A 27,065-nucleotide genomic window follows, 5' to 3' on the forward strand; every position below is an offset into this window, starting at 1 on the left:
AAATTGTAAAAAAAAAAAAAAAAAAAAGAAAAAAAAAGAAGACACAATTTAGTAACACGGCAGTGGCGTTTACGTCACCATGACCACATGGCCCATACAAACACGTCATGGGAGATTGATTAGACAGAGCACTGATGATGTCATTCAGACTTTCATAAAATCATATTGTGAAGATTACTGTCCATGCTGGCAATTATTATAATAGCTCTACTAACTAGGAAAGCTACCATGGCTTTTACCCTATAGGCCGACGTTGTTTTTTGTCAGCTGACAATTACGTGGTTGCTGCCACTGGCTGACAGAATACACTCCATTTAAACAGTTTTCCCGGCCCTCGTCGTTAAGCAGTGCACTGAAATGGAGCGGACCCAGTGTTTAGCTCCATTAGCTGTAAACACACCGCAGAACTCTGCTGCCCACCAGCTGCTAACAGCTAACTAGCTCTCCTCCTGCCGATTTCAACACAGATTTGTTGTTCACAATGTAGCATTATCAGGGGAAAATAATATACTCATACACAGCTAGGGTAGCACCTGGCTAATGGTAGCTAGCTAGGAGCAAGCAGCTGACTAGACTGTTTCAATCAAATTATGTGCTCGATCTGTAACCAGTGCAACATATTTGTCAGGTCCTGCCCGCAAATTCTTTGTGATTGAGGGGGTAGATGGACCGGTACTGCGGGAACGTTTCAGAATCTTCATATTTTTTGTAGGTCTCGCGCTGAGTAGTCAGCCACTATAATGACTATAGTAACAGCATAAGAAGATGCGCTCCGCTGTAGTCAGCACTCGGTTGAGTTTGTCATTTGCTAAGTGATAGTTATACATGCACACATACAAAAATCCCTTTCGTCCTGGAGGCGTTAGTCTCGAGCCCCGCTTTACCACTTCTGTATATGGTATTATAGATTTGGTAGCATTACCGTCAAAATTTAATTGTTAAACATTGTCATTTAATGCATCCTGGCAGGATTTTGATTTAACATAGTATGATGTGTCTCCACAGCCTTTCTTCAGACTACTGAACCTACGGAAGCTCGGCCTGAGTGACAATGAGATCCAGAGACTCCCTCCTGAGGTGGCCAACTTCATGCAGCTGGTGGAACTGGACATCTCCAGAAATGGTACATGAATACATGCACAAGTTCACTGTGCACTTGTATCAGTTGCTCTACAATCTCTGCTTGTAAGACCACCCAATTACACACAATTACTTTAGAGACATGTTTTAAAATAACTTTCCGCTCTTGTCTAGACCACACAAAACAACAAGGGGGTTATGTCTGTAAAGATGATATCTGCTATGTGGTGTTAAGCAACAGGAGCATAGCCAAATCAGTTGGAGAATCTACACACTAGGAGCAGCCATTAGATACATATTAGCTGGCCCTCTTTGCCAGATTATCCTGTCTACCCCTGGGCACAACAGACATTCTAACATGAATCTCCATGCCCTTAAAATATTCCTATAAGACAAGCAAAGAAAGAAATTCAGCACCATAATACAGCCAAAGGTAATATTACATACATGTTATAGAGACTTAAGGTGAAACTCATTTCATTTGGGGTTGCTATTTAATTTCTGCAACTCGTCAGTTGTAAAACACACACACACACACACACACAAATATCTTGCCCTTTCTGTGTCCTTGCATGCTGCACACATATACACTGATACTCAGTGGCAGGAAGGGCCTACATGGTAGATATGAGACATCTGCTCTGCTTACACACTGCATCAAGTGCTGTGGGAGCAGTGTGCAGTGGCCTGTAAGGACCTTTCCCATCTGTCTGCTTGCCTGCTCCTGCTGCAGGACAACGCTGAGCCAGATAAGCATCATAGGCTGCTCGGCTCAGTAGGGATTTCTTAACCTGCAACTGCAGGATCCGTTGGTAAGAGTTCTTCACCTGATCAGGCCAGTGGGTCAGATTTCTTCTTGTGTCTTCTGTATGTGCACCAGACTAAGCAGGCAAAACTTCATGTCATCATCATTTTAAGCTATTTGTTACTGTACAAACTAAAAGGGGGTATGGTGTAGTCATCGAACTGCCTTGCTGCCTTTATCTCAATTCTGTTGCCCACTAACAGTGCAAGCATTGATCCATTTTACACCAAAGTAAATCATATTATGATACAAGCAATATGTTTCTTTGCTTTATTGTACAATATACTTACTGTTGCACAGATCTTTTGACACAGAGTCCAATCTACATAGTTTGAAAATGCAGTGGGACTATGAAAGACAGAACAGGTGCAAAATAAACAGCCCTATAATCAAAGAAAATGTGTGATTGCTCTCTAAGGTTTACATGTGGGGGGTGAAGATCTGATAGTACACTTTGACCATGTCCTCTCTAGTACAGCTTCAATCTCTCTTTCTCTCATTTTTCCATTTCTTTCTCTCACTTCCCTGCTCCATCTGGTTGTGATTACAAGGAACTTAAAATTATTTGCTCCACAGAATATGGAACCCCCCCCGCTGTACATCTGTGTTTCCATGGTGCTGACTCCTGTCCCCCCCACCTCCTCTTTTCTCCTGCAGACATTCCTGAGATCCCCGAGAGCATTAAGTTTTGCAGGGCCTTAGAGATCGCAGACTTCAGTGGAAACCCCCTGTCCAGGTAAGTGCATGGGAGCAGCCCATCACTATATTCATCATCACTCTGAGAAAATATGATGTTTGCCCAAATGCAACAAAGGGGGGAGAGAAGCAGTACAGCTCTGAAAAATTAAACAAAGCATGATAAGTGTCATTTGTGTGCTCTAATTGCTTTGTGTGCTTTCCTATTTTAAACATCCAGTAAATCATATTGCCTTTATGTATTTGAATGCACAGTCTGCACTTTAGCTGATTTGTAACTGCAATTCTTGAAATTATTCAGTTGCTAAGAAATAATTTTGCACATTATGTGAACGAAACATACGTATCATGTTAACCTAAAATGGATACTAGTTAATCCCTATGGATATCCCTATATAAAGTCACTGTTGCATTGCTCTGTGAGTTAAAAACTTGCATGTCTGACCACATCCCCAATCAGTGATGTCTAAGTTTGTATTTCACCTTTCAACTTCCTCCTATAGAAAAGCAATGGAACGACTCACAAGAGCTTTGACGCTGAATGCTTTAACAGATGGGAATATATAAAGGGCCAATAGTCGTGTGTGTGTGTGTGTGTGAGAGAGAGTCAAGTGATCCCATGCGTTGTACAACAAGATTCTCTCTACACTATTTTTTCTCCTTTTTTCTGCTTCAGATTGCCGGATGGTTTCACTCAGCTCCGAGCGCTGGCTCACTTGGCACTCAATGACGTGTCGTTGCAGACATTGCCCAACGACATTGGAAAGTATGTACACATGCACATGCAGAATGGCTCATGGCAGATTATTTGATGGGGTAAAATTAGTTTTTCTCTTGGGTAGTTAAAAGAAACTGTTGTCGTGTCTTCATAAGTGAATTTTTATTGTATAATACATTTTAAGGAGGAGGAGACTGAGCAGGTTTTCAAGGAGTGTAATTCTGTTGCCCAGTGGGCTCTGAGGCAGCTGGGCTCTGGGCTCTGGGCCACTGCTGTGTTCAGACAGATGGAGGAGCCCCTCGCCATGTCAGGCAGCCCAGACGAACAGACCTGCCATCTGACTAACCAACCTGCCTTTCCTCTCTTACTCCCTCCTCTCTTCTCAACGCCTGCCAACACCTACCCCTCTTCCTCTTTTTCTTGCCTTCTTTTCACCGCCACTCCTCCTTTTATAGCCTGGCCAACCTGGTGACGCTGGAGCTCAGGGAGAACCTGCTGAAGTCTCTGCCCACGTAAGTGTCATCTCCCTCCAGCGTACATATGCAGGGCTCGGTCTCTTATCTAATTCCCAACCATCTCCATCAAGCACAACAAGCGCCTATTGACAATGCAAGATGACAATGATCCCGCAATACAATAGGAATTGTTGCCATTGTTACTCCTTGTATTACTTTTACACATCAGCATTATACTCAACTTGAGCTTTAGTTAGACCCACTCACACCTACAAATGCAATAGTTTTAGGAAAGACATTTATAGCAGTGTGGAAGAACATGACAGAAACTCCAAGTTACATATAGCGACATAGGTTTAAAACATTCTTTGCATATCTCAGTACATGTGAATGAACGGTATGTTGTAATCATTTGCAAAGCTCTGCTCTTTGGTCTTTCAGGGTGCATATTTGTGTGACTTACTGTATGTGCTATTATATGTACGTATTCAGGTCACTCTCTTTCCTGGTGAAACTGGAACAGCTGGACCTGGGCAGCAATGAACTGGATGTTTTGGTAAGTCAACAACTCATCATCCCCTTTAACCATGTAATAATTTATACACTAGATAATTCATTTTACTGTTGAGTGCTCAAACAACACCCTCAGTTGTGCCTTTTGAAAATAATCTATTTCATATTTGCACTGCTAGTGCAGCACACACAGAGTGACATGCATCACATATATCCTTCTCACATCCCCACCACAATAATTTTGGCCCAAACCATGTTTACCTCACCAAACACGGCAGAGCCGGTCGGTTAGACCTGAGGCCGTGCATGCACTATACCTTGCAGTGAGTGTTGCTTTAAGCTGGAGAACGCCTTCCTGTCTCAGTATGACAGGGTAAACAGTGTCTCATGACCTGACATGGGCAGAGTCAAAGCAAATAGTTGACATTATAATGAAACCTTGCCTGCCTGCATTCTCCTTAATTTAATTTGTCACTTGGACTTCTATTTGAGATAATTTTAGGTGACTTCAGTCCAGTGAGCACAGGATTGCAAACAAATGCATGTTTACTGAATGGATTTTGTAGCTTCAACAAAAGAACTATATTTAAAGAGCATGTTTCTTGATGTTATCGATCTATTAACAGCAGATAGAAAATCGGACAAATCAATTCAGATTAAAATTTTTGTCAAACTAAAAATTGTGAATCTTAGTGTTCTACCACATACTGACATTAAAAAATTTGATGTGGATGACAGATGCCTTTTTAATCATCCAATTCTACGTGCATGTGTGTTAAAGGCACGTAATTTCTGTTTGCTGAACCCTCTCAAAGTTTTCAAATGGAGCAGATTTCCACTCATAGTTGTGTGTGTTGATTAGAGCATGCAGTCCCTGGCTTTGCACTTCAAACATTAACAAAAATAATAAACGTGCCCCAATGCTCTCCCTCCTCTCCTTCGCTCTACTTCTTCCCATCTCTTAGCCGGACACCCTCGGTGCTCTCCCCAACCTGAGGGAGCTATGGCTAGACCGTAACCAGTTGTCCTCATTACCACCAGTAAGTACAGTTTAATACAAATGTTTTTAAAGCTGCCCTGTTGCAAGAACTCTGCGCTGAATTTTTATAAAACTACATTACACATATGTAGAATGAACTTCCACTAGCATGTTTCTTTGCTTTGTTTTCGTGGTGAAGGTAATGGTTGTACTGTGCCTCTATGGCTCACTGCAAGTGATATTTATTGTGTGTGTGTGTGTGTGTGTGTATAGGAGCTAGGGAACCTCCGGAGACTGGTGTGTCTGGATGTGTCCGAGAATCGTCTGGAGGAGCTTCCCTCAGAGCTAAAAGGCCTCCTGGCTCTCACTGACCTGCTGCTCACACAGAACCTGCTGGAGGTCGTCCCAGACAGCATAGGTGAGAGACACAAGGGGGAAAGAGAGAATCGTTGTATTAGCAGGGATTCAGACTGAAAACAGTGCAGTGGGCTGTGTTGGTGGGGGCCTGTTTAAGGTACCAGTGAGATATGAAATACGATCCAGGAAGTTCAGTTTGAATAACAGATTATGTGTTTAAAGGCTTATCAGAAGCCAAAACACTGCACAACAATTTGTAATACTCACAGACAAGATTTTACAACTCTGGAAAGCAACTATTTTATCTTTCATCACAACGATTGCGAGGTAGAAATATGGCGTTCACGTTACAAAATAATCCACCAGGAATGCATTTGATTGGCCAACGCAGCGCCTTGCCAGATGATGTTGCGTTGCGTTGCTTTGCACATAAAGTTGAGCCTGGTTCAACTTTTTTGCTGGACGACCCTGCGTTGTTTTGCTGGAGCCCCTGCGTTGGTACCACCCGCTGTGTCTGGCTCCATTCAAATATGTCGAGAGGGCTCGAGTTCATCTGAACAAAATGACAAATGTCAGTAAAATTGTGTCAGAAATAGCATCAGACACTATCAATAATAAATAAATAAATGATGAAGTAGCAACATTTGCTGTCATCTCTATTATAACCATCCTCACATTTCATGAAAGTGTCATTTTACATATATTAGAATATTGTCAAGTGTTTCTCAAACAGTAAGACAGAAATAAGGCTAATATTTGGTGACATGAAAGAACTATTACTAATTAGTGTGTTAAAAGTTATTCTTTTCCCCTTGTGCTGTCTGTGATCAATGTGTATATTTTTGGTACTTGGAAAGTTTGCCATCTAATTAGGCAGCAGTAGATTAAGGAAACCCTGGGGCAGGCCCACTGTCTGCAGGAGACAGTGCTCTGTTTAAATAAGAACTGCACTGCCCTCTACTGGAAAAATAATGCCAGTGAAGAGTTGCACAAGCCATACCAGCAGCTTGTTATCTCTTTTTATGTTTTTAGTTCATCGGCGCATATATAAAAAATAAAATAAAATCTCAACATGTCACATCTAGTGTTGGTGTCTTATTGCTGCAGTTTGTAAAAATGGTATTATGTTTTGTTAACGGGTATTGCGTTTTGTGTCCAGGCTGCCTGAAACAGCTGTCCATCTTGAAGGTGGACCAGAATAGACTGACCCACCTGACTGATTCAATAGGAGAGTGTGAAAACCTCACAGAACTCGTCTTGACAGAGAACCTTTTACAGGTAGGGAGATATAAACCACTCACAGCAGCCTTGCACTAACCCATTTGGGATTTATGTATGCCCATTAATACTTAAGACCAAATAACAGCTGTTAATCTTCATTATCATTTTCGCTGATTATTAACGGCTTCTGTCTCACTCCCTCAAAGTCACTTCCTCGCTCGCTGGGCAAGCTGAAGAAGCTGACCAACCTGAATGTAGACCGCAACCGTTTGGGCAGCGTTCCCAAAGAGCTGGGCGGCTGTGCCAGCCTCAACGTTCTCTCATTGAGAGACAACTGCCTGGGCAAACTGCCTGCTGAGCTTGCAGATGCCACTGAGCTGCATGTGCTGGATGTGGCTGGAAACAGGTAACCTCACTTAATACCCCGAACTGTAAATAATACACAGCAGCTTTTCATGCCAAGGTTAAAGATTTAAATACAATGCCTATGCCAAAATGGACTTTTGGTGTTACCAGCATCCTGCAGACAGATTGCTCCTCCACTTTTGACCTTTTAATGTGATCAAGAGGGAGCGTGGTTTCTGCAAGATTGAGGTTTATTCCAGTGATTTTGTTTTTCTTAGAGTTTATTTATCAGTGCACGTCCTGATATATTGAATTAGAGTTTCTTTGAATTGAGTTTTGTGATCATCAATTTGGTTGGTGATGTTTTATTTTTAGTTACTGAAAAGGAAATGTTGTGGCTCATCTTAACCTCATCCCTTCTTTTGTCCAGATTACAAAACCTGCCTTTTGCCCTGACAAACCTCAATCTGAAGGCCATGTGGCTTGCAGAGAACCAGTCACAGCCAATGCTCAAGTTCCAGACAGAGGATGACGAGCGCACAGGAGAGAAGGTGTTGACCTGCTATTTGCTGCCCCAGCAGCCTTCTTCGAGCCTAGGTGAGTAGCACTTAGATAATGCAATGTGTTTTAATTGGTTTGGTTTGTTATTGTTTTTCATTAGACATATATAGGAAAAGTCTTGGTCAGTCATTCAAATGTGTAAGACATTTAAATGTTCTCTACATGTGGCTTATCCAACTTATCATAAATAACAGTAATATTAGTTAAATCACAGTAGTATTAGTTTTTACATGATTTTATATTTTAATAAGTCATAGCATGTTTTTGAGTCATATCTGTTCAACAAATTGATGCTTAAATCTTACTTTGAATATATAACTGCTAAAATACTAAGATTTGTAGTATGCCTAACTTATTCGCTGTATTAACTAGTAGTGGTGTTGTGGAGATTTACAATTTGTTTTTATATAGTTTTTAGTGAATTGGCTAACTAGTTCGTAGCTCATAAAGCCACATATGGATTGTGAGACTTTACAGAATCTGTTCTTGAAGCTGTCCATTACTTTTAAACTTTGACATCTTTCTCTCCTCAACATTTTTCCTTCATTTTCCTCAGAGAACTTACTGCAGAACAGTGTGGATGACAGCTGGACAGACAGCAACCTGAACCGAGTCTCAGTCATTCAGTTCCAGGAAGAGACCAAGGCTGAGGAGGAGGATGATGAGGCTGCTGCAGAGCGCAGAGTGAGGAAACACAACAACACAGTGTCACTTAATGTCCTCTTTATGTCATTTTACTCAGATCATTTTCATGTTTTGCCCTCCTACTTATCAGCATCGATACTGTACACCTCTGTTGTTGTTTGTTTTAGCTAATTGTGATTGACAAATTATCTTTTTATTGTCACAAAGTCATCTGACTATTTTGTGTGCTTGATCAAGGTTATGACTGACCAAAGCATGTTACCGAATTCATGTTTTTAATCTGCTTTTTGTTTTTGTTTCAGGGTCTTCAGCGCAGAGCCACGCCGCACCCAAGTGAGCTGAAGGTGATGAAGAAGGTGATTGAGGAGAGGAGGAATGAAGCTTACACATCTAGACCTGATGGAGAAGAGTCTCCTGATCCACAGGTGCATACATTATACTGTATAATGATTATTGTGTCAAGTCTGTCAGCAGCCAGTTATCATGTAGAGATTTAATTTTGTGTAGTAAACTTTCTGGCTTGTGACATAAATCACCTGCTACTGTAGGAAGTAAACAAAAAGCAGTTTTTCACTCTATTTTCACACTGTTACCTTTACATTACCTTTACAGACCTCACTATGCACAAAATGAAACAGAAATTTCACTCCAGTTTTGCATAATTATTCACTGGTGATCTTGAATTAATCAAACTGATGCTTTGGGTTTTAGGAGAAGCGGCTCAGTGACCTCTCCAATCAGAGCCGTGACTCCCAGGTGTCCAATAGCACACTGTCGGCCACCTCTCATGAGGACAGGCAAAATGTGACTGCAGCCTCGCAGAGGGAGGACCTTGTAGACGGCCACTCCCCTCTGGAGGAGGAAGAGCTGGATGAAATGGAGGTGGAGTACATTGAGGTGAATATTTAAAACCTCTTATCCATAACATTGTGAATATGTTTATATTAGCTAAAACAGGAACCAATAGGAAAATCTTATTTTTAAGAAAAAGACAATTCCCCAGCAGACAATCCTTCTAACTGAAAGAATATTTGCTGTGGTCCCCCCCTTTTTAACTAATTCAATCTCAACCCCTCTTTTCTCCAGCCTACTGTGCACTTTGCAGAGGAGCCCATCTTCCGTGGTGGGGATGAGGATGACGAGGAGGACGGTGAAGATGGTGAGAGGAGTGACGAGGAAGACGAGAGGCCGGCTTTCCCCGCAGAGAAGCAGCGTCTGATCAGAAAAGACACGCCACACTACAAGAAGCACTTCAAGATCACCAAGCTGCCCAAGCCCGAGGCCGTGGCTGCGCTGCTGCAGGGCTTCAGTCCTGACGGCCTCAACTCTGCGACACAGGCTGCTGAGGACGAGGATGAGGAAGAGCAAAGTGTATGCACTCCTCAGCACCATCACAGAATGGAGGAGCTTGAGGACAGCCGGCTCCAGGTCAACTCCAGTCAAGTAAAGGTAAAAGAGAGATCCCAGCACTGGTAGGGTGCAGTGGAGGTTAGCTGGGTAGGAATTGTTACATATTATAAGTAGAAAAACATTATTTTCCTCACCTGCACTTATACACATATGTAGAAATATAGTCTTTATATAAGTAAGTGCTACAGGACATGCAGAATGCAGAGAAGTTATATCATAGGTACATCACACACCAAATCAGTTAATTAGCTTATTTTATGCTTAAAATATTCTATTCATGTTGTAAGAATATATTTGAATTGAATATATTTTTTGCTTGCTCATTGCCTCTATGCAAACACTTAATACTGTATGCATAGAGTGCCCTTACCACCTTGCAAGTTGCATTCAGTTTGGAGTGGGCTGCTAGCACTTATTAAGAGTGTGGCATTGCATGCAGGGTCAATGTGGAAATGAAGACGTCTACCCTTGAGCTGTAAATCAAGGGGAGTGTTTTTCTCAGGAGTTGATTTTGTGGTTCAACCACAAACTCTCCAACAGCGCCTCGCCTCAGAACGAATGGCTCCCTCAGAACTTTGCTTTGTCTTTGCTCTGTCCCAAAGACGAGATGTCCTTCACCAAATGCCTATAAACACTCACATGTCATTGCTGATAATACTCTCCAATCCCTCACATCATTTAGATTTCTTTGACACACAAACAAAAATGTACAGATATTATCACACTTTTTACATGCATTTTAAACCTTTTGTCTTTCCACATGAGAAAGCTTGATATTTGTTTATTCACAAATATCATACCAGATATGAATTATTTGATGTCACATGATAATTATAATAATAATAATAATGTCCCTTCCACACAAGCAGCTGCAGGCCTTTCTTGCACAACACTGGTCTACTTCAGCACTAAACTTCTCACCATATTTATCAGACATCTCCTGACTTTAATTGAATAATGATATTTTCACACTCTGCTCTTATAACTGTGTGTGTGTGTGTGCTTGTAAGTATGACTGGAGTGAGTGAAGTCTGCTCCGATGCTGCTTATGAAAATTAATCTCCATATCGATCATTAGTATTTTGGGGAGACTTTATGAAGTATTTTGATTTATCATGCTGATTGTAGAAATCCTTTTTAACACTTTGATCAAACATCATCACCAAATCTGTTTTGTGTATGTGTGTTTATGAATGTGGGTCTGTTTGTGTGGCTGACCTCAGACCAACCAGAACATATATTGGCAGAGCTGGAATGTGAGATCCAACAAGCCTCGTTTTTGTGTCATATGATAATAATCTTTTATGGGATGTTTAAATTATTGTAGAGAGTAAGATTCTTCGTTGTTCTTGTTAATCAAATTCAGCAAGACAAATATTTTTATTATTGTTCCGTTTTTCATTTTTGTTGAACTTTCTGTAAGTCATCTGTTAGATATGTTGTAGGCTGAAAGTGTACTACAACCTTGTGCAGTTTTTCTTTTTACAAAAAGAAATTAAAGCTTGCAACTGGAGGAATTTGCTTTCTGTGGTGTGGAGGCTGGGCTTATTCTGGTATGGGAGCTTTTGCCTTCTCTTGTCCGCTCTCTCTACCCTGTGTGTTTTGCACTGTAGCTCAGCTCCTTGGTCTTGTCTTTCCATCTCTGCCTGTATTTGCTTCTGGTGGCTGGGGAGTGAGTGTGGGATTGCTTCTGCTTCAAGGTGGTCCATGCCAGTGGACTTGGAAGTCCCACAACCTGCAAGCAGACATGGGAGCGTTTGGGTGTGTTTGGTGAAGTTTACGGAAAGTGTGAGAAAGTGTTGGGTTTTGTTTTTTTTTCTTTTGTTTTTTAGTATGCGTGTGAGCATATTTTTATTTTGGCCTGACTAATCCGCATGCCTCTTGCTGGTTCCTGTCCTAACAGGGGGTGTCATTTGATCAAGTCAATAATCTGCTGATTGAACCTGCTCGAATTGAGGAGGAAGAGGTCTGTACATACTCTTTCCCGTCCAGTCTGTCTCTTTGTGTCCCCTACTCACCCACTCATTCACCCACCTGTATTCAGAGGTAGAGAAAGTACCCACAGAAATCCACGGTTAATCCGAGCCAATCACTAGGGACCCCCTAACCACAACTCATTTATGAGATGGCCGGTGTGGCAGAACCTTGATGCAGGAATGAAGTAACCATGTTTCATTTATTACATTTATTGTTTTTTCATCGGACAGTAGGAACACAACATGGTGGGAGTAAACTTGCAATGAGGTTTAAAAAATGTGCTGTGTTTGAGTGCATCCTGGGAAATTAGACTAGCTTTTCAGACATTGACAAATTGATGACAATAAAATAAAAAAAATCTGTTTTATCCATGTATCCTTCAGTTAGCAAGGTCAACATCCTTTAGTATTTGATCATTCACTGTGGTTAGCATTGGCTAACTTTTGCACACTGGCTAACTATTTCTTTTCGGTTAGAACTCATTATGTGACAAACGCATTATAACATGCAGCTGTATTTAAAGAGGTAAACTCAACACATCTTTTAGACTGGGCTTAGGGGTAATAAACCACAACTCCCTCGCCCCTCACATCTTATAGACTTAATTTCAGACCTTGCCTACTTCAGTCAGTTAATGCTACCATGAAAGGCCATAATAACCGTTAATTAATGATTAATCAATCATCTTTAATGTTTGAATCCATTAGGACAGTATTTGTGCATCTGTGGGAAGTCACTCAGTCAATGGACTTGTGCAAAATTTCCATACATAATGTTGCGTGCCGGGCGTACCACCAGCAACTTTGTTGAGAGCTAGTAATGCAGCACTTCATCTTGCAAGTTCACCATGGCAGCTGCTTCTTTTATTGTACCGCTCTTGCAACATTGTCAGTTTCAAAGGTGATCCACCATAGTTCTTATCCACAAGGAGTTACAGTGAACATATGACTTACCATTAATTACAGCATTTTAAAATAACAACTAATAATTGTCAATATTACAATATTGACAATATTTGTCACGAGGTTGGAGCAGTCCTTTTTGTTTTTTTATGTCCTCACAAAAGTCTGTTAGTTACAATTATTATGTTTAATCTGAGTTTTATTTGGCCATCTACTGAATAAACAGTAAATATCAAATACATCTTGTATCTGAATAACAGTATAGTCTATAATTCTGCTTGACTTTTGGTAATGGCCATATCAGTGCATGTAATGTAGAATCAACCACCCATGTGAGGTGTTTTTGCAGTGTTAGGCCATTAAATTTAAACAGATTAAACAAGCTTTGCACATGGCACAGCACTTGAAACAACAAATGCTTTCTTTGGGCTCCCTGCCAAATATTATTAATTTGTTGGAAACCCTGACCCTCCCAAGTACTCATTAGTACCCTGGATGCCCACAGATGTGTTGAACCATATCTCTAAAATATTTATATATATATATGGGGGCATGTGGTTGTGTACCTATTTTTCATCCTGCCATTTTTTCCTAAATTGCTGGCAATGCCCCAAATAGCTAAAACTGTAGACTCAGTAATAATATAAATCCCAGCATCAGATTCTGCCACACTACGTCTCTGCTACTGTACCTTTCCTCTGCTTCTGCTGCTTTGCTCCTTTTCATCCCCTGTCCATGCTGTGTTGCCCTGGAATGAATGGGCTGGTGGCACTGTGATGAGGCAAGTCTGATTCTCTAGCTTCCTCCCAGGTCTTTTTTTGTTTTTATTTTTTGGTACATACTAGGTAACTCAACTACCAACCAGAGGAGGCGCTCCAGATTGATGAAGATGGATGAAGTTTACTTCTCAGTAGTCTAATTTTAATATTATAAACCTGTATAGATTGCATATGACTGTCATGTTGTTTAAATTGTAGGAGATGACAAACTTAATATTTGCATTGTTAATCTTTTTTTTTTTTCATTTTCAAACATCTTTTATTTTAGCATGTTTTTGTTCATAGTGTTTTATATGAATACTCACCTATGTTGTTTAGTCTTGGTGAAGAAAATGTGTACTGAAAGTTGTCGTTAGAAACGTGTCATTTAGTATTGCATGAAAATTCTATTCTTAGTATTAGTGATCTCGAAGACAATTGTATTTAAGTCTGCTTTGTTTAAGAAATTATTAATGTTATTATCACAACAAATGCTGGGGTATCTACACTACAACTCCAAAACCGTCTCCACATCCAGGACACAGCACACTCTTTTCATCTGTTACTCCTGACATTTCCCTTTTCCTTCCACCTGTCTCCATTCCTCTCCCTTTTTGCATGGCTTGCAAGTATACTGAATATACACAGTCTGTTGCGACTTATTTAGTGTTTACCTCACATTTTTAAAGTCCCTTCTCCCATACATACACAAGACACATTGTATGTTTTCAGTAAGGGTCAGGCCTCTGTGAGTCCAGTTATAGAGGGCTTCATACAGTTTGTTTTTGTTCACTTTATATCTGAAGTCTACTGACAGTTAAGTGGTTACTGTTAGATGACAATTGATTTTTACCTTATACTTACAAAAAGTCTTTAAAGCAAAATTCAAGGCACGAAATCATCCACTTAACTGACATTAGGCTCCAGACAAGTCAAAGTATCTCTCCATCCATCTGTTGGCATGATGACAGGATGCTGCTGTGATGAATTAATTGACGCCACCTACTGGCAGAAAGAGGGAGGTCATCCATAACATATATTATAAAGTTTTTAATGTGAAAGTAAATGGCACAAAAAATAAATATTAACATTGTGGGCTCGCCTCCCTCTCAATCTGTCCTGAGCTAAGTGGTGTTTAGAGGGGTTTCACTAGTAGTTATGCTGACTTCCCCCTCCTTAACTTGCAGCACACCTTGACCATCCAGCGACAAACGGGCGGCCTAGGTATCAGCATTGCTGGGGGGAAAGGATCTACTCCTTACAAAGGAGATGACGAGGTAAGATGTGTACCTGTAATCTGGATATGGTGATAATATGGTGAAGCCATAGATTATATAAATTAATACAATTTTTTATTTGTGTGTCCAGGGAATCTTCATCTCCAGGGTATCTGAGGAAGGTCCTGCAGCCAGAGCAGGGGTTAAAGTGGGAGACAAACTCCTAGAGGTAAAGCATTTTTTGTCTTTTGCAATACCTTTTGATTAAACATCTTACTATAAAACAGAAGAAAGAGTTGCTAGTCAGTCATTCTCTCTGTCTGTTTGTCTCAGGTGAATGGAGTGGACCTCCATGAAGCAGAACATCACACAGCAGTTGAAGCTCTTCGTAGCTCTGGTGCTACAGTGTCCATGACGGTGCTGCGGGAGCGTATGGTGGAGCCAGAGAACGCCATCACCACCACGCCACTGAGGCCAGAGGACGACTACTTCCCGCGGGAGAGACGGAGCAGTGGCCTAGCCTTCAACTTGGAGACGACTCCCAGCGGGCCTCAACAGCGGCTCTCCACCTGCCTGATCCGAAACGACAAGGGACTGGGATTCAGCATCGCAGGCGGCAAAGGCTCCACGCCCTACCGCACAGGAGACACGGTGAGACATGTGAACACACCCATAACACCACTGTGACTAAACATTGACTACGTATTTGTAACGGGTATGGAGAGCATCCTCTAATCTACTTGAGATGAAGAGCAAAGACATCAATGAAGAGTAGAAAGACCTTTTAGTGTGTGTGTGTGTGTGTGTGTGTGTGTGTGTGTGTGTGTGTGTGCCCGTGGCCCTTTGCTGCGGGTCATCCCCTCTCTCCAACATTTCCTGTCTCTCCTCAGCTGTTCCTGTCAAATGGAGGCAAAAGTCCAAAAATGTATCTTTTAAAAAAACAAACAAAACAAACTAAATATGACAACACAGTTCACTGAAAGTTGATACATAATGATATTGAATTTAGAGCTGGAACGATTGGTTGGTTGATTAATCAGTTAGTAGATTGACAGAAAAATGTTCTGCAACTATTTTGATAATTAGTTAATGGTCATTTTTCTAGCAAAAATATTCGCAGGTTCCAGTTTGTCAAACTTGAGGATTTAATGCTTTACTTTGTCATGTACAACTGAATATCTTTGGTTTAAACAAGCAATTTGAATACATTGCTTGTAATATAATAAATAATTGACAGATTAATAGCATGGCATTTTCACATACTTAAAAGGCCCTGGCCTAAGGCAACTTACACATTCAGAATATTTAACGCTTTCCAGCAAAAGTACAAATCTGACAATTGCATCCAATTAAAGTCTGTAGTCGATTTGGGTTTCAGTTGAAAGAGAAAGATGATCTAAAGCTTAAGACACAATCTACCATACAGTCACTAAATGGCAGGTTTGGTCTTGAAGTTGGGAAGTTGGGTCACAAAGTGTTTGCAGTAACTGTCTTTTAACAGCGTCTATTCCAGCCGCAGCGTTTACAGTCATCACCAGGGAGACGGAGATATGAATAGCCAGCCTTGACACCTGATAAGTCCACTGTAATTGGACTGGGTGAGGTGTATATTTGGGCCAGCGCAATACTGCATTGCAACTCACATAGCTCAACGAGCCCACAAAGAGGAAAGGACTCATAAACTTAGGATTGAGGCAGGTCTGACTGTAAGTCTTGCCTCTCTTTCAAAAGATTTTTGAAATGGATGCAGTGACTTGGCTGGTTGTTAGTTGATCTGAGGACAAGGTGCAGTAGACTTTTCTCCTGCATGTGTTTACACATTTTGTTTTGGTGAGGTGGACTAGCAGTTCAGCTAGGTTTTATTTGGTTAAACTAAATTGTGTAATTTGTCTGAGCAAAGGGACAATATGTCTCAGGAGTCATGGTTTTTAATAAGCTCCTTGTGCTGTAGAGTCCTAATGTGTCTTACTGATCAAATACTATGCTGTTATTCAGTTGTAATGTATGTGTGGGTTTGTTTGTTTATTTGTACAACAGTTTGTGGCATTGTGTGCTGATAATATCTCAGAACTACCTCTAGAAAGTGTGCCAGTGGTAATGAATTAAGGGTTTCTATTTTTGGCTCAGATCCACACTGGTAGCCCCCTCTTCTATACAGCTCACAGTTAGCACACTGATTCATCGCAGCATTGCAGCCTGTTGCACCAGACCCTTTTACCACTGACCCTGTCTAATGTGACACACAGGCAGGATATTAGCAACATCTCTTTTATCTGTAGTTCTTAAAAAAAAAAAAAAAAAAAAAAAAAAAAAGTCATAGTAGTTCTGTGTAATTTATCTACAAATGTACGTAAAAGTTGAAACATTTAACAATATTTCTCATCTGTTTTTAGGGAATCTACATCTCTCGCATCGCAGAAGGGGGAGCAGCACACAGAGACAGCACACTGCGAGTAGGCGACAGGGTGATCTCTGTGAGTACTACACATATCCTCCACATCTCCATCTGGGCATCATAGTACTCCGTGTGATCAAAACAGGGTTTCCTTTACAGTGTTTTCATGGATGTGAGAATGGGAATAATTTAGTTTTCTCCCCTTTTCTCTTTCATGTTTACCTCCAGCAGGGATTTAAGAAGGGGTTAAAATTGGATACAGTATATCCTGATAAACGCACATTGGTGGTGTTATAACAGTTATAGTTTTTAGTTTTTGGGGTGGCTAAAGAACACAGCCTGATAGTGTACTCCATATTAATCTAGATCTGGGGCCTTTTTCTCAGTTTTGCAGTGGGTGTCCCATCTTACGCAATGTAAAGGAAACACTTCATACATGTCATCATTGCTATATGTTTTATCATCACTCAAGTTAAGTCTTGCCATATCTAAGATGGATGAGACTAACTTGTGTTAGGTCCCATGCTGGCCACATGCAGAAAATCTGACTTGACTCTCACACATCAAAACCATAAGTTGGCAGCTGAGACAGAGTACTAACACAGTCCTCGTACTAATTCTAACCCAGAACCACTCCTCGGATGCAAACTGTGTAGCTGTTTTGGTTAAATAGTGCAGCACTGAGGTTATGTTACACTACTAAGGGGTGCATGACCTCTCCGTGCTCTTTTGTTTGTGCTCTTTTGTTTCCTCTGCTGATCACACTCCATGCTTGGCTTTGCTCCCCTTTTTCTGTCCGCGTATTAGTAACTCTTAAATTGCATGTTTTTATCCGTTCACACCTGTGCACACTTTTCCATCACATGCTATTACTGCTATAACTGGCTGCTGATGGTTGATTTTGACACGTCATGAGGTTCCTCTCTCAGTATGCTGAATGTGAAACTGCTCCTACTCTTAGCTGTTTCTTGAATGCACATCCTGCTCTCTGGGAATCACAGAAAAGCTTCCTGAATTATCCTCTTTGCTTTCTTTCTGGGTTTCCTCTCCTCTTCCCTCCGGCAGTTTTTCAGCTCTTTTTCTTTTGTCTATTCGTAGGCTGCCTCTTTTTTTATCTCTTTCTCACACTTTCTCCATCTGCATGCTCACTAATGCATTAAGTGCATCTCCTTGCCTGCTTGGTGGTGGGAATGGTGTTGGGGTTGAGTGGGCTGAGCCTGTTGCCACGGCAGCATATCAGCCGGTGGTAAGAGCTGGTACTGTCGGGTCAGCGCTGACCTCTGCTTGTCACTTTAGACCAGATTTTAGTTTAGTTCAAGTTATGTTGCATGCCTGAAAGCTACCCTCTAATCTAAAAACCAAGGTTAGCAAAACTAATGACTAAATCATTCTTTTTGTTGTCTCAGGACTTCCCTGCTTGCCTTTGTTGACTTAAGATCAAACTTTTTGGAGAAACTACACACTTCCACTTGTGTTTTAAGTAAACAAAGGCAAGACGGGGTGGAAAAGTGTGGATACGTACTGTAAGTTTAAGAATTGCTCGTAGCTTTTCTCCCTCAGGGAAGCTCTGCCAGCTTAAATTGCCCGCAGCAGCCCGCTGTTACCCCCGCTCCCTCTGTTTTCTCTGCCTTTTCCTGTTGCTCTGTTAAGGTGTTGGGTTCTTCTTCAAATAACAGTACTGACTTTGGTGCACTCTCACACTCCCAGTGAATTAAATATCAGAATGTTTTAGTTAAATAAATACGAAATAGTTTTGAGCAGTGAGGTGTAGAATCTGATGAGAGAAGACTGATGGCAGCATGCCGTTTTCAGCATGTATTTGTTCTTTTATGTTCATCGTGCCAATGGCAATTGTGGCCCATTGTCATTGGGAACGTCCTGGTGGGCTGACACCCTCCGTGGTTGGTTTTACTGTCGATCCAGATCAATGGTGTAGACATGACAGAGGCCAGGCATGACCAGGCAGTAGCGCTCCTTACCGGCACCTCCCCCACCATCGCCCTCCTAGTGGAGCGAGACCCGAATGCACCAGGGGGTTCTCCAGGTCAATCCCGGGCTCGAGCCCACTCCCCTCCACCCCCAGAACCCTCAGATTCACCAGACCAGGAGGAGGACGGCCTTTCCCTTCACGGGAACCACCTGAGCCAAATGGAGGACGAGTATCCCATCGAGGTGAGACCTCTTAGGAGCGACTTCAATGTGTGTGTTATTAGGCCGTGCTGTAGCCTCATTAAGGGTTCAGCGTTAATGTTTGTTCATTTGGCCCCTGCCTTATCCTTAATGCTGTCCAGTTCCAGAGAAGATGGTGCATGGTATGAAGGCTTGGTCTAATTTAAATAATGGTGTAGTGTAGAGTGTAGCCTGGAAATAACAGCTGTATCATTCCCAGTTATCAATAATGCAAAGAGATGCTGTTTACTTAATAGCGGCTTATAAAGAGATATATGTGCATGCAGTAGGTTGGTTTGTGTTTATTAGACAAATTATAGATTGACATGACTGTTACCTGGGACCTGATGTTTAATTGATTCACTTTTGTTAGGCTTGAAATATCTTCAAAATCTCTTTCTACAACACATTTTCTACCTCTAATCCTAACAGGAAGTGACCCTGATGAAGTCAGGTGGCCCTCTAGGCCTGAGCATTGTGGGAGGCAGTGATCATGCCAGTCACCCATTCGGGGTCAATGAACCTGGGGTGTTCATCTCGAAGGTAAAACTGTGAAATTCCTTATTTTCGTTATTTTGTGTTTTGGCGTCTCCTAAAATCAGTTTTTATGTCTCACTTTCCACGGCCCATCTCGTCATCAGGTGATTCCTCACGGTTTAGCATGTCAAAGTGGACTTCGTGTTGGGGACCGCATATTAGAAGTGAACACCATCGACCTGCGTCATGCCACTCACCAGGAAGCTGTGCGAGCCCTGCTGGCCAACAAGCAGGAGATCCGTATGTTGGTACGGAGGGACCCTTCACCGCCTGGGATGCAGGTGAGGCCATCAACTCAGACAAATATACATATACTAACGTAAGCAGATGCTCACTTTACCTTGCCTGATGCGCTGTGTATATATCATTGCAGGAAATTGTGATCCAGAAGCAGCCAGGGGAGAAGCTTGGCATCAGTATTCGTGGAGGGGCCAAGGGTCATGCAGGAAACCCCTTTGACGCCACAGATGAAGGCATCTTCATTTCTAAGGTTCTGAAACTATCTTTTATTATATACCACAACTTGGCAATTCAATCATTTCTTCGTGAATTTTAAGGTTGTTTTTTTTCCCACCACATTTGAAGGAGTTGGAGCCTAAAGAGTATCTCTTTTTTTAGCATTAGCTGCACCAGCCAGCTGGTTGGATAGCACAAGATTTATTAAACAGTCCACTTTATTTAAAGCCACATCACAGCTATTTGAGAACTATATGCATGTCTTGACTGCTGTCTACAGAGGACTAAAAAAAGGGTATTAAGGACAAGGTTTTACAAGTGATGTATAAGATGGCATTAACAGGATATTCTAATGCATCAGCCTGAGCTACAATTATATTGTTTGGTAATCACAGGCGGTTGTTGTCATCATCTTACCCATACTTTGGTTGATATTCAAACAGGTGAGTTCGAGCGGTGCAGCAGCAAGAGACGGCCGACTGCAGGTTGGCATGCGTATTCTGGAGGTGAACAACCACAGCCTGCTGGGGATGACACACACGGAGGCAGTGCGAGTGCTCCGTGCTGTAGGAGACTCCCTGGTCATGCTGGTTTGTGACGGCTTCGACCCACGAAAAGAGACTGCTGTGGAGGTAAGATGCTATGAGCAGTCGGATTTAGACAAAATGTTTTTTCTCTTATAGAGACATTAAAAGGAAACAATACTCAATACAATAAGTGTGGGTTAAACATGCTTATGGGGGGATGGTAATTGAGAAATAAAGCAGTGTTGACGTTGTGTCATTTTCTCAAAATGTGCCCAATCTGTTTTTAATCAATTTTGATCAAATTTTTAAACAAAACTCTGTTATTGGTTCATTTCCAGGCGTCTCCTGGCATCATTGCCAACCCATTCGCAACAGGCATCGTCCGTAAGAACAGCATGGAAAGCATCTCTTCTATAGACCGAGACCTGAGCCCAGAGGAGATGGACATCATGCAGAAGGTACAATACAGATTATTATCATCATATATCTTCAAAGTTAACATTATCTGTGCCATTTCAGGCAGGTTATTGTGAATACAGCAATCATGCACTGTTTAGGTCGGACAAAGCCCAAGAGCCCTGAATAACGGAAGCAAACAGTATTGGTTTGTACACCAGGAATCACAGTACACCCCTTTCATCCACATACCAGGAATCAGTTTGGCGAGTTTGTTATCAAGTCAACACGTGAATGTTTTGTTCAGCGATTCTTTTACAGCAACACTCTGCTTCCACAGCAGTTTGCTGTCAGCAGGTGGAGTTTTCAACGACAGCGGGGTTTGACTCACTCCAACCATGCACACCGCACATACCCATCATTTCACTACAGCACCCAGAAAGCGCCAGCATAGTTGTTTAACTCGTCCAGATTAGCTTTTGGGAGACTGCCCGCACTAAAGGAATGTAGGGGCTTGTTGGTTTATTGACTGCTAGTTTCTGTTGTTGCTCTGCACACTGAGTTTTTTGCCGTACAACGTTTATCAGAGCACACAGTCATAAAATAATTCATATGGAAATTGCATTGGTTTACATGACTCAGACAGGCAGTGCTTTAAGATTTACAGGATGAATAGTAACAATTTATTGGGATTGTAAAGATCTTAAATCTCGCTCTTCTCCAGGAGTCTGAGATGGTGAGAGAGACGTCACAGTGGGAGCGAGAAGAGATGGAGAAGGTGGTAAGTGAAACTGAAAATCCTTTACTGTTTTGGGAAGGCTAGAGGTATAATTGTATCTGTCAGATCAGCAGATAGATGGCAATACAGCAAGGCAAGAGAATTCTATTTTTGCTCCATCATAGCTCAGAAAAATGCCAAACACAAGTCACGGTGGAGCTTTAGAGTCGGAAGTTCTGGTTGGTCTGTTATTGGGTGAATGAAGCTTCTCCTCTGCACCCTGTGTGGGTATTGTGTTTGACAGAACTATTCCTGCAATGTCCCACCTTGCATGCTTTTTCTGCTCCCATAGCTAATTAATAGAGTACTTTTTAATGTGTGCGGATTCTATCCTTTCTTTCCCTTCTGTTTTTATCTCATCTCTCCTTTACCTTTGGTGTGTTTGGTGTGATACAAAATCATCCAATCATCCCATCTCCATACCACTTCTCCACCGTTGTTTTTCTGCACTTCACCCCCACTTCTTTCCTCTTCTGTAAATCCTCCATCTTCACCTCTCATTACATTACTGTGTGGCTGTGTGTGGTTGGGTGTCTTCTCTCCTGTACTCTCCTCCTCCTCCTCCCCTTCCTTTCTTGGTGAAGGAGCGTATGCGCTTGGAGCGTGAGGAGGCAACTCGCCTGCTAGAAGAGGAGACTGAGGTGAGACACTCCTCATTGGCAGGTCTGCAGACAACCTCCCTGCCTGAGCAAAAGGGCAGTCTCATCAAAAATACCACAGCACTACCTCCACAGGATTTGACCATGTTTTGCTCATCCCCGGCATTTCAGGAAAATAGTCTTCTTTTTTGGTTTTCTAAAGTAAATCAGTCTTGAGCCACATTTAAGTACAGGTAAAAGCAGACTTACTTACTGGTAGATGTTGCTATGTTTTGGCTGGGCGCTTCAACGAGTGACAGTGGCACGCTTTGTGAGTGACAGGCCAGCAGGGTGTTGCATCCCTACAGGTTAGTCCAGGTAAAAGGTGGGTGAGAAGGTAGCTTAAAGCGTCGTGTACATTATGCTCTAATAGTGAAACTCCTCACAATCACTTGAAAAGTTGGAAATAGCTATTCTACTTAATGTGCATTTGGTGGAGACACAAAATTGGCTACTCCCTAGGGACTGCTGTACACATTTGATACTGGGAATGACTTAATTGGGGGGAAATTGGTTAAATGATGAAAAAAATCTTTTACACACCTATCGTAGATCTGTGAAACTTATTTTTTACTAGACCTCAGTAAGCTTCTGTAACTGTAATTATCATCTGAGTACGAGGCCAGAAAGTGAGAAGAAAGTCTAAATTCAGAGTGAATCTGATAATTGCATTCAGGTTTCGTTTGTCATTTCCTTTAAGGATAAGGCTAACTGTTATTTTCAACAAATCCCATGAAGGGACCACACTCAATAATGTGTCTTCTGCAGCCATTCTGTTGCTGTCCGCCCCAAACCCATTCGGTCCTACTGTGTAAATGGGTCATACATGTATGCTTTTGTTTTTTTGTTTGTTTTTTTTTTAAAAAAAAGGGTGAATAATGATTGATTGATAAGAAGGAACATGTCACCTAGTGCAACAGTCATTATTAATATGTAATTGGTTTTGGACCACAATGAAGCTCTATGGCGCAGCAGCAAAATAAGCTACACCAGGGTTAGGCTGTACTTGCTAGTAGCATCAGTTAATAATTTGAAGATTTTTTCTTTCGTCTTTTTGTTGGATTTGTTGACAGTAAGAAAAATGTAGAATATCACCAGACTTATACTTAAATATAACAACACATCACATATTGGTCGTTGGGGAATTTCTCTAGCCAGTTCACATTTACAACAGAAGTGTGGATCCTTTACTTCATAGGAATCGTTCTCTACAATTCTATACATAGTCTCCCTCCAGTAAAACTAATTCACTTTAAATAGATTCTTGCTTGTGTAATAAATCTCAGCCTAGTCCTCTTCTCACCTCTATTTATTTCTCTTTAGAACATTGGCACTGGACCTCTAAAACTTGACTACAAAACCCTAGCTGCTCTGCCCACCACCAGTCTGCAGAAACTCAACAGGGTAAGACTCTCTTTGTGTTCTAATGTCTTCAGGCAGCAGTAGAAGATGCGTAAAATGTTATGAATCCTGTTACTTTTCGACGTGTTTGGAAAAAGAGTGCAGTACTCTCAAGTTGTAAATTGCTTGTGTTTTCTGTGCGGGTTATGTTGGAAATGGCCTTCAAGGCTCAGAATAGACCTCTTCATGGAATCCTTTTGTGTTTATGTCCCGGGAAATTGAGTGACCCAGAGCCGACCAGTTGGCCCCCCAGGAGCAGGAATGTTAACCTCCCTACATGTGCATAACCCCAAGTCAACATTACTGATGGTGGCTCCAAGGCCAAACCCATACAACATCAGTGTGATTTAATTGTGCAACCCTAAGAAAGCTCATCCAGGGAGACGTACAGAATCAAGACCAGAAAATAAAAAGAATGAAAGAAGCTGTGAAGAAAGATGACTCGAAGTATCTCTAAAGAACAGAAGAGGGTGGAATTGAAAGGAAGCATGGCCAAAGGGCAGGCACTGTCCTGTTTGATAAAGAGAGTGTGAGTGTGTGAAAGAGGTGGCGAGGTGGGGGAAGGGGACAGCTGCCTACTATCAAAGAGCTATCCTCTGCGATATTTTAAACCTGCATCTGGCTCTGAATTGGATGGAGTCTCTTGGGTGGGCGGGGTGTCCGACAGACAGGGAGGGAGGGTATCAGTCTAAGAGGCACAGACAAGTGTTTCAGTTGGAGTTCCCAAAGTCCTCGAAGGAGTAAGTCTTAGTGGACATACAGCGCTGTCCTGTTACCATCCTACAGGTATTAGGTTTATTGTTTTTCTCTCTTCTTTCTTGTATTTGTTGTTACTTCTGTCTTGATTCGTTCTCTCTCCACTTTATTTTGGTCCAGCTGATTTTGACTTGGTTCAATGCTTAGACTTTTTAGAGTTCTTTGAAAACTGATCACCAGAAGGATTTGATTGCTTGTTCCGTTACTCATTCTTAAATATACATCTTCGAACTATACTAAGGACGAAAGAATTATTGTTCCTTTCATTTAGGTCACATTAACCAATGCATTGTGCAAGTTGTGTAAGCTTTTTAGTGGGCTAAGGGAATCGACAAGTAGGGCACAAAAACAAAGTCATGATAGACTTTGTTTTTGTGCCCTACTTGTAGATCTCGGGCGTGTTGGATTGTCTAGGAGAACTTAACCAACATTTCATATACAGCTGTTCATGCTCTGTTCGTTAGAGCTGGATTTGCTGCTCCAGCACACGTGGTCCTACTCAAACTGTATCACACTGACCATTATAACTGCCTGCAAGTTGTTGCCAAATGTTTAGCTTAAAAACCAGAGATGGTTCTTGTTGAAAATGGTAGTTTGTTGTTTTGGAAGCAACTTTTGGTTTTGTTTACTGACAACATTGTTGTATACTTATAAAATACAACACATCATTCTATCCCTGACAAGAACGATATAGTTCTGGACTTATTTCCAACATTGTCGTTGGTGTTTACAGTCCACCAGCCTTTATCAAGACGAAGGTAGACATTCAATGTCTGACATTAAGAAATATTATAAAATAGGAACTGAAAAACAAGAAAAAATGTTTCAGGGTGCAGACAAGATTAAAAAAAAAACAAGTGGAAGTCTTCTTTTTAACTCTAAAATGATCTATTCTGTTAATTAAATGTTCTTCTGAGAAGCAGTTACTACAATATTGTACAAGTAGGGAGTAAAAATGATTCAGTTCCTGGATCCTTAGACTCCAGCTTCCCAGCATGGCGAGCAGAGTGTTGGCATACTGACGAACCAGCAGCCGTGCTCTCCTCTCTCACACCAAAACCCCAGCTGTCCCTCACAGTCTGTGTCGTAGCCAAAAGGGCACTCATTCACATTCCACCCCACTGACCCTCATCACACCACCGACTCTTACAGTCAGCATGTAGAGAGCCACATTACTGCCTCACAATGCTTGTTGTATTCTTAGTCCGGCTATTTTGATCAGTAACACATATTTCAAGGTCGCGTATAATAAATTCCAAAGTTGGTTAGTTATCTGGGTTGACTTGAGGCTTTTGAGGAGGTGTTTTTCGGTGTTGGGTATGTCAAAACATGACACTTCTATGGTTGCACTTACAGTATCAGGTTTCTTTACATGGGTTGGGTTAAACGTTGTATATTTTCTCCCCTCCTACAGTGACACCGTCCGTCCTCTATGTTCAGTACAGTAGTAGTTGAAGGTGTGCTGGAGCCGGAATGTCTTGCTGATCTGATAATATGGTTATTTAAGGCAGAGGCCAAGAGTCTGGACTGCAGTAATGGGTCTAGTAGCATACAGCAGCAGTTAACAAGTCTTGAATGACGGGCACTGAGACACTTACCTTAAAGGCTTCAGGAAAGATCTTTTTAGCAGCTAGAGGCTTGTGTGTCAAGAGTGTTTTATAGAAGCACATCATAAGACACACACACACACACACACATTACTCCTCATTAATTGGTGGTTAATTTGGTGGTTTGTAATAGGTTACTTTTATTTTTTAATTTACCAAAAGTTTTCTTGTTTTGGCTGTATTTGTTTCAAGTTGACTGGCGATGGGCTTATTTTATGATGATAAAACATGTCTGCCTTTTGTAGGTCTATTTTAACTCACGATTTCCTCACTGTTTCAAACAATTCTGGTCTATTACAACTTGGTTCTTGATTTTGTAGGTGTGGCTATCAGTCATGATACACTCACCAAGGTAATTGCTGAGTTCTTCAGACATCATTGCTAAAAAAAAAAAAAAGTCTGACACAAGCAGTCAGATAAGACAGGTTGTAAGCAAAGACACAGGTTAGTCAAACTCATGTGGAAGAGAAAACAAAAGTGAAACAGTAAAATTATTATTATTTAAAATCCAATATAGTTTACAGAGAAACTTCCTGCTTCAAGTATGACTTACTGCACTGGAATAGTTGGCACACAGAGTTTTCCTGTGCAAGGAGGGATTAAAATGAGCGCACACGACATTACGTGTGGTTGTCACACAGGTTTTGCCTCCAAATAAAGCTATTTTTAAATCATGGTTTCAATGATCGAGTTTTTTGCCCCGTTGAACTCTTTTGTAGCCATGTTATAGATCCCAGATCTCAGCAATTACTCTGGTGAGTTTGGT

General features: G+C 41.4%; 1 protein-coding gene across 23 annotated transcripts in view; it reads left to right on the plus strand.

Moving 5' to 3' along the window:
- scrib (scribble planar cell polarity protein) overlaps positions 1 to 27,065 on the plus strand; it is a 71,403-nt gene that overhangs the window by 26,948 nt on the left and 17,390 nt on the right. For 18 of the 23 annotated variants that reach the window (XM_044175895.1, XM_044175901.1, XM_044175903.1 and 15 more), the window contains exons 2-29: positions 1,006 to 1,123; positions 2,543 to 2,621; positions 3,258 to 3,347; positions 3,755 to 3,811; positions 4,247 to 4,310; positions 5,233 to 5,307; positions 5,520 to 5,664; positions 6,763 to 6,881; positions 7,031 to 7,230; positions 7,600 to 7,766; positions 8,287 to 8,414; positions 8,678 to 8,800; positions 9,087 to 9,272; positions 9,462 to 9,824; positions 11,689 to 11,751; positions 14,610 to 14,699; positions 14,791 to 14,868; positions 14,973 to 15,290; positions 17,033 to 17,113; positions 18,958 to 19,206; positions 19,636 to 19,746; positions 19,845 to 20,021; positions 20,114 to 20,230; positions 20,640 to 20,828; positions 21,062 to 21,181; positions 21,844 to 21,900; positions 22,482 to 22,538; positions 23,859 to 23,939. In XM_044175895.1, coding sequence (XP_044031830.1) covers positions 1,006 to 1,123; positions 2,543 to 2,621; positions 3,258 to 3,347; positions 3,755 to 3,811; positions 4,247 to 4,310; positions 5,233 to 5,307; positions 5,520 to 5,664; positions 6,763 to 6,881; positions 7,031 to 7,230; positions 7,600 to 7,766; positions 8,287 to 8,414; positions 8,678 to 8,800; positions 9,087 to 9,272; positions 9,462 to 9,824; positions 11,689 to 11,751; positions 14,610 to 14,699; positions 14,791 to 14,868; positions 14,973 to 15,290; positions 17,033 to 17,113; positions 18,958 to 19,206; positions 19,636 to 19,746; positions 19,845 to 20,021; positions 20,114 to 20,230; positions 20,640 to 20,828; positions 21,062 to 21,181; positions 21,844 to 21,900; positions 22,482 to 22,538; positions 23,859 to 23,939 — 3,702 coding nt within the window. The remainder of the gene's footprint in view (positions 1 to 1,005; positions 1,124 to 2,542; positions 2,622 to 3,257; positions 3,348 to 3,754; positions 3,812 to 4,246; positions 4,311 to 5,232; positions 5,308 to 5,519; positions 5,665 to 6,762; positions 6,882 to 7,030; positions 7,231 to 7,599; positions 7,767 to 8,286; positions 8,415 to 8,677; positions 8,801 to 9,086; positions 9,273 to 9,461; positions 9,825 to 11,688; positions 11,752 to 14,609; positions 14,700 to 14,790; positions 14,869 to 14,972; positions 15,291 to 17,032; positions 17,114 to 18,957; positions 19,207 to 19,635; positions 19,747 to 19,844; positions 20,022 to 20,113; positions 20,231 to 20,639; positions 20,829 to 21,061; positions 21,182 to 21,843; positions 21,901 to 22,481; positions 22,539 to 23,858; positions 23,940 to 27,065) is intronic. The other 5 variants (XM_044175898.1, XM_044175915.1, XM_044175917.1 and 2 more) reach the window with 3 other exon arrangements.

The sequence above is a fragment of the Siniperca chuatsi genome, linkage group LG19 (genome assembly GCF_020085105.1).
Source record: "Siniperca chuatsi isolate FFG_IHB_CAS linkage group LG19, ASM2008510v1, whole genome shotgun sequence".
Classification (NCBI taxonomy): Eukaryota; Metazoa; Chordata; class Actinopteri; order Centrarchiformes; family Sinipercidae; genus Siniperca; species Siniperca chuatsi.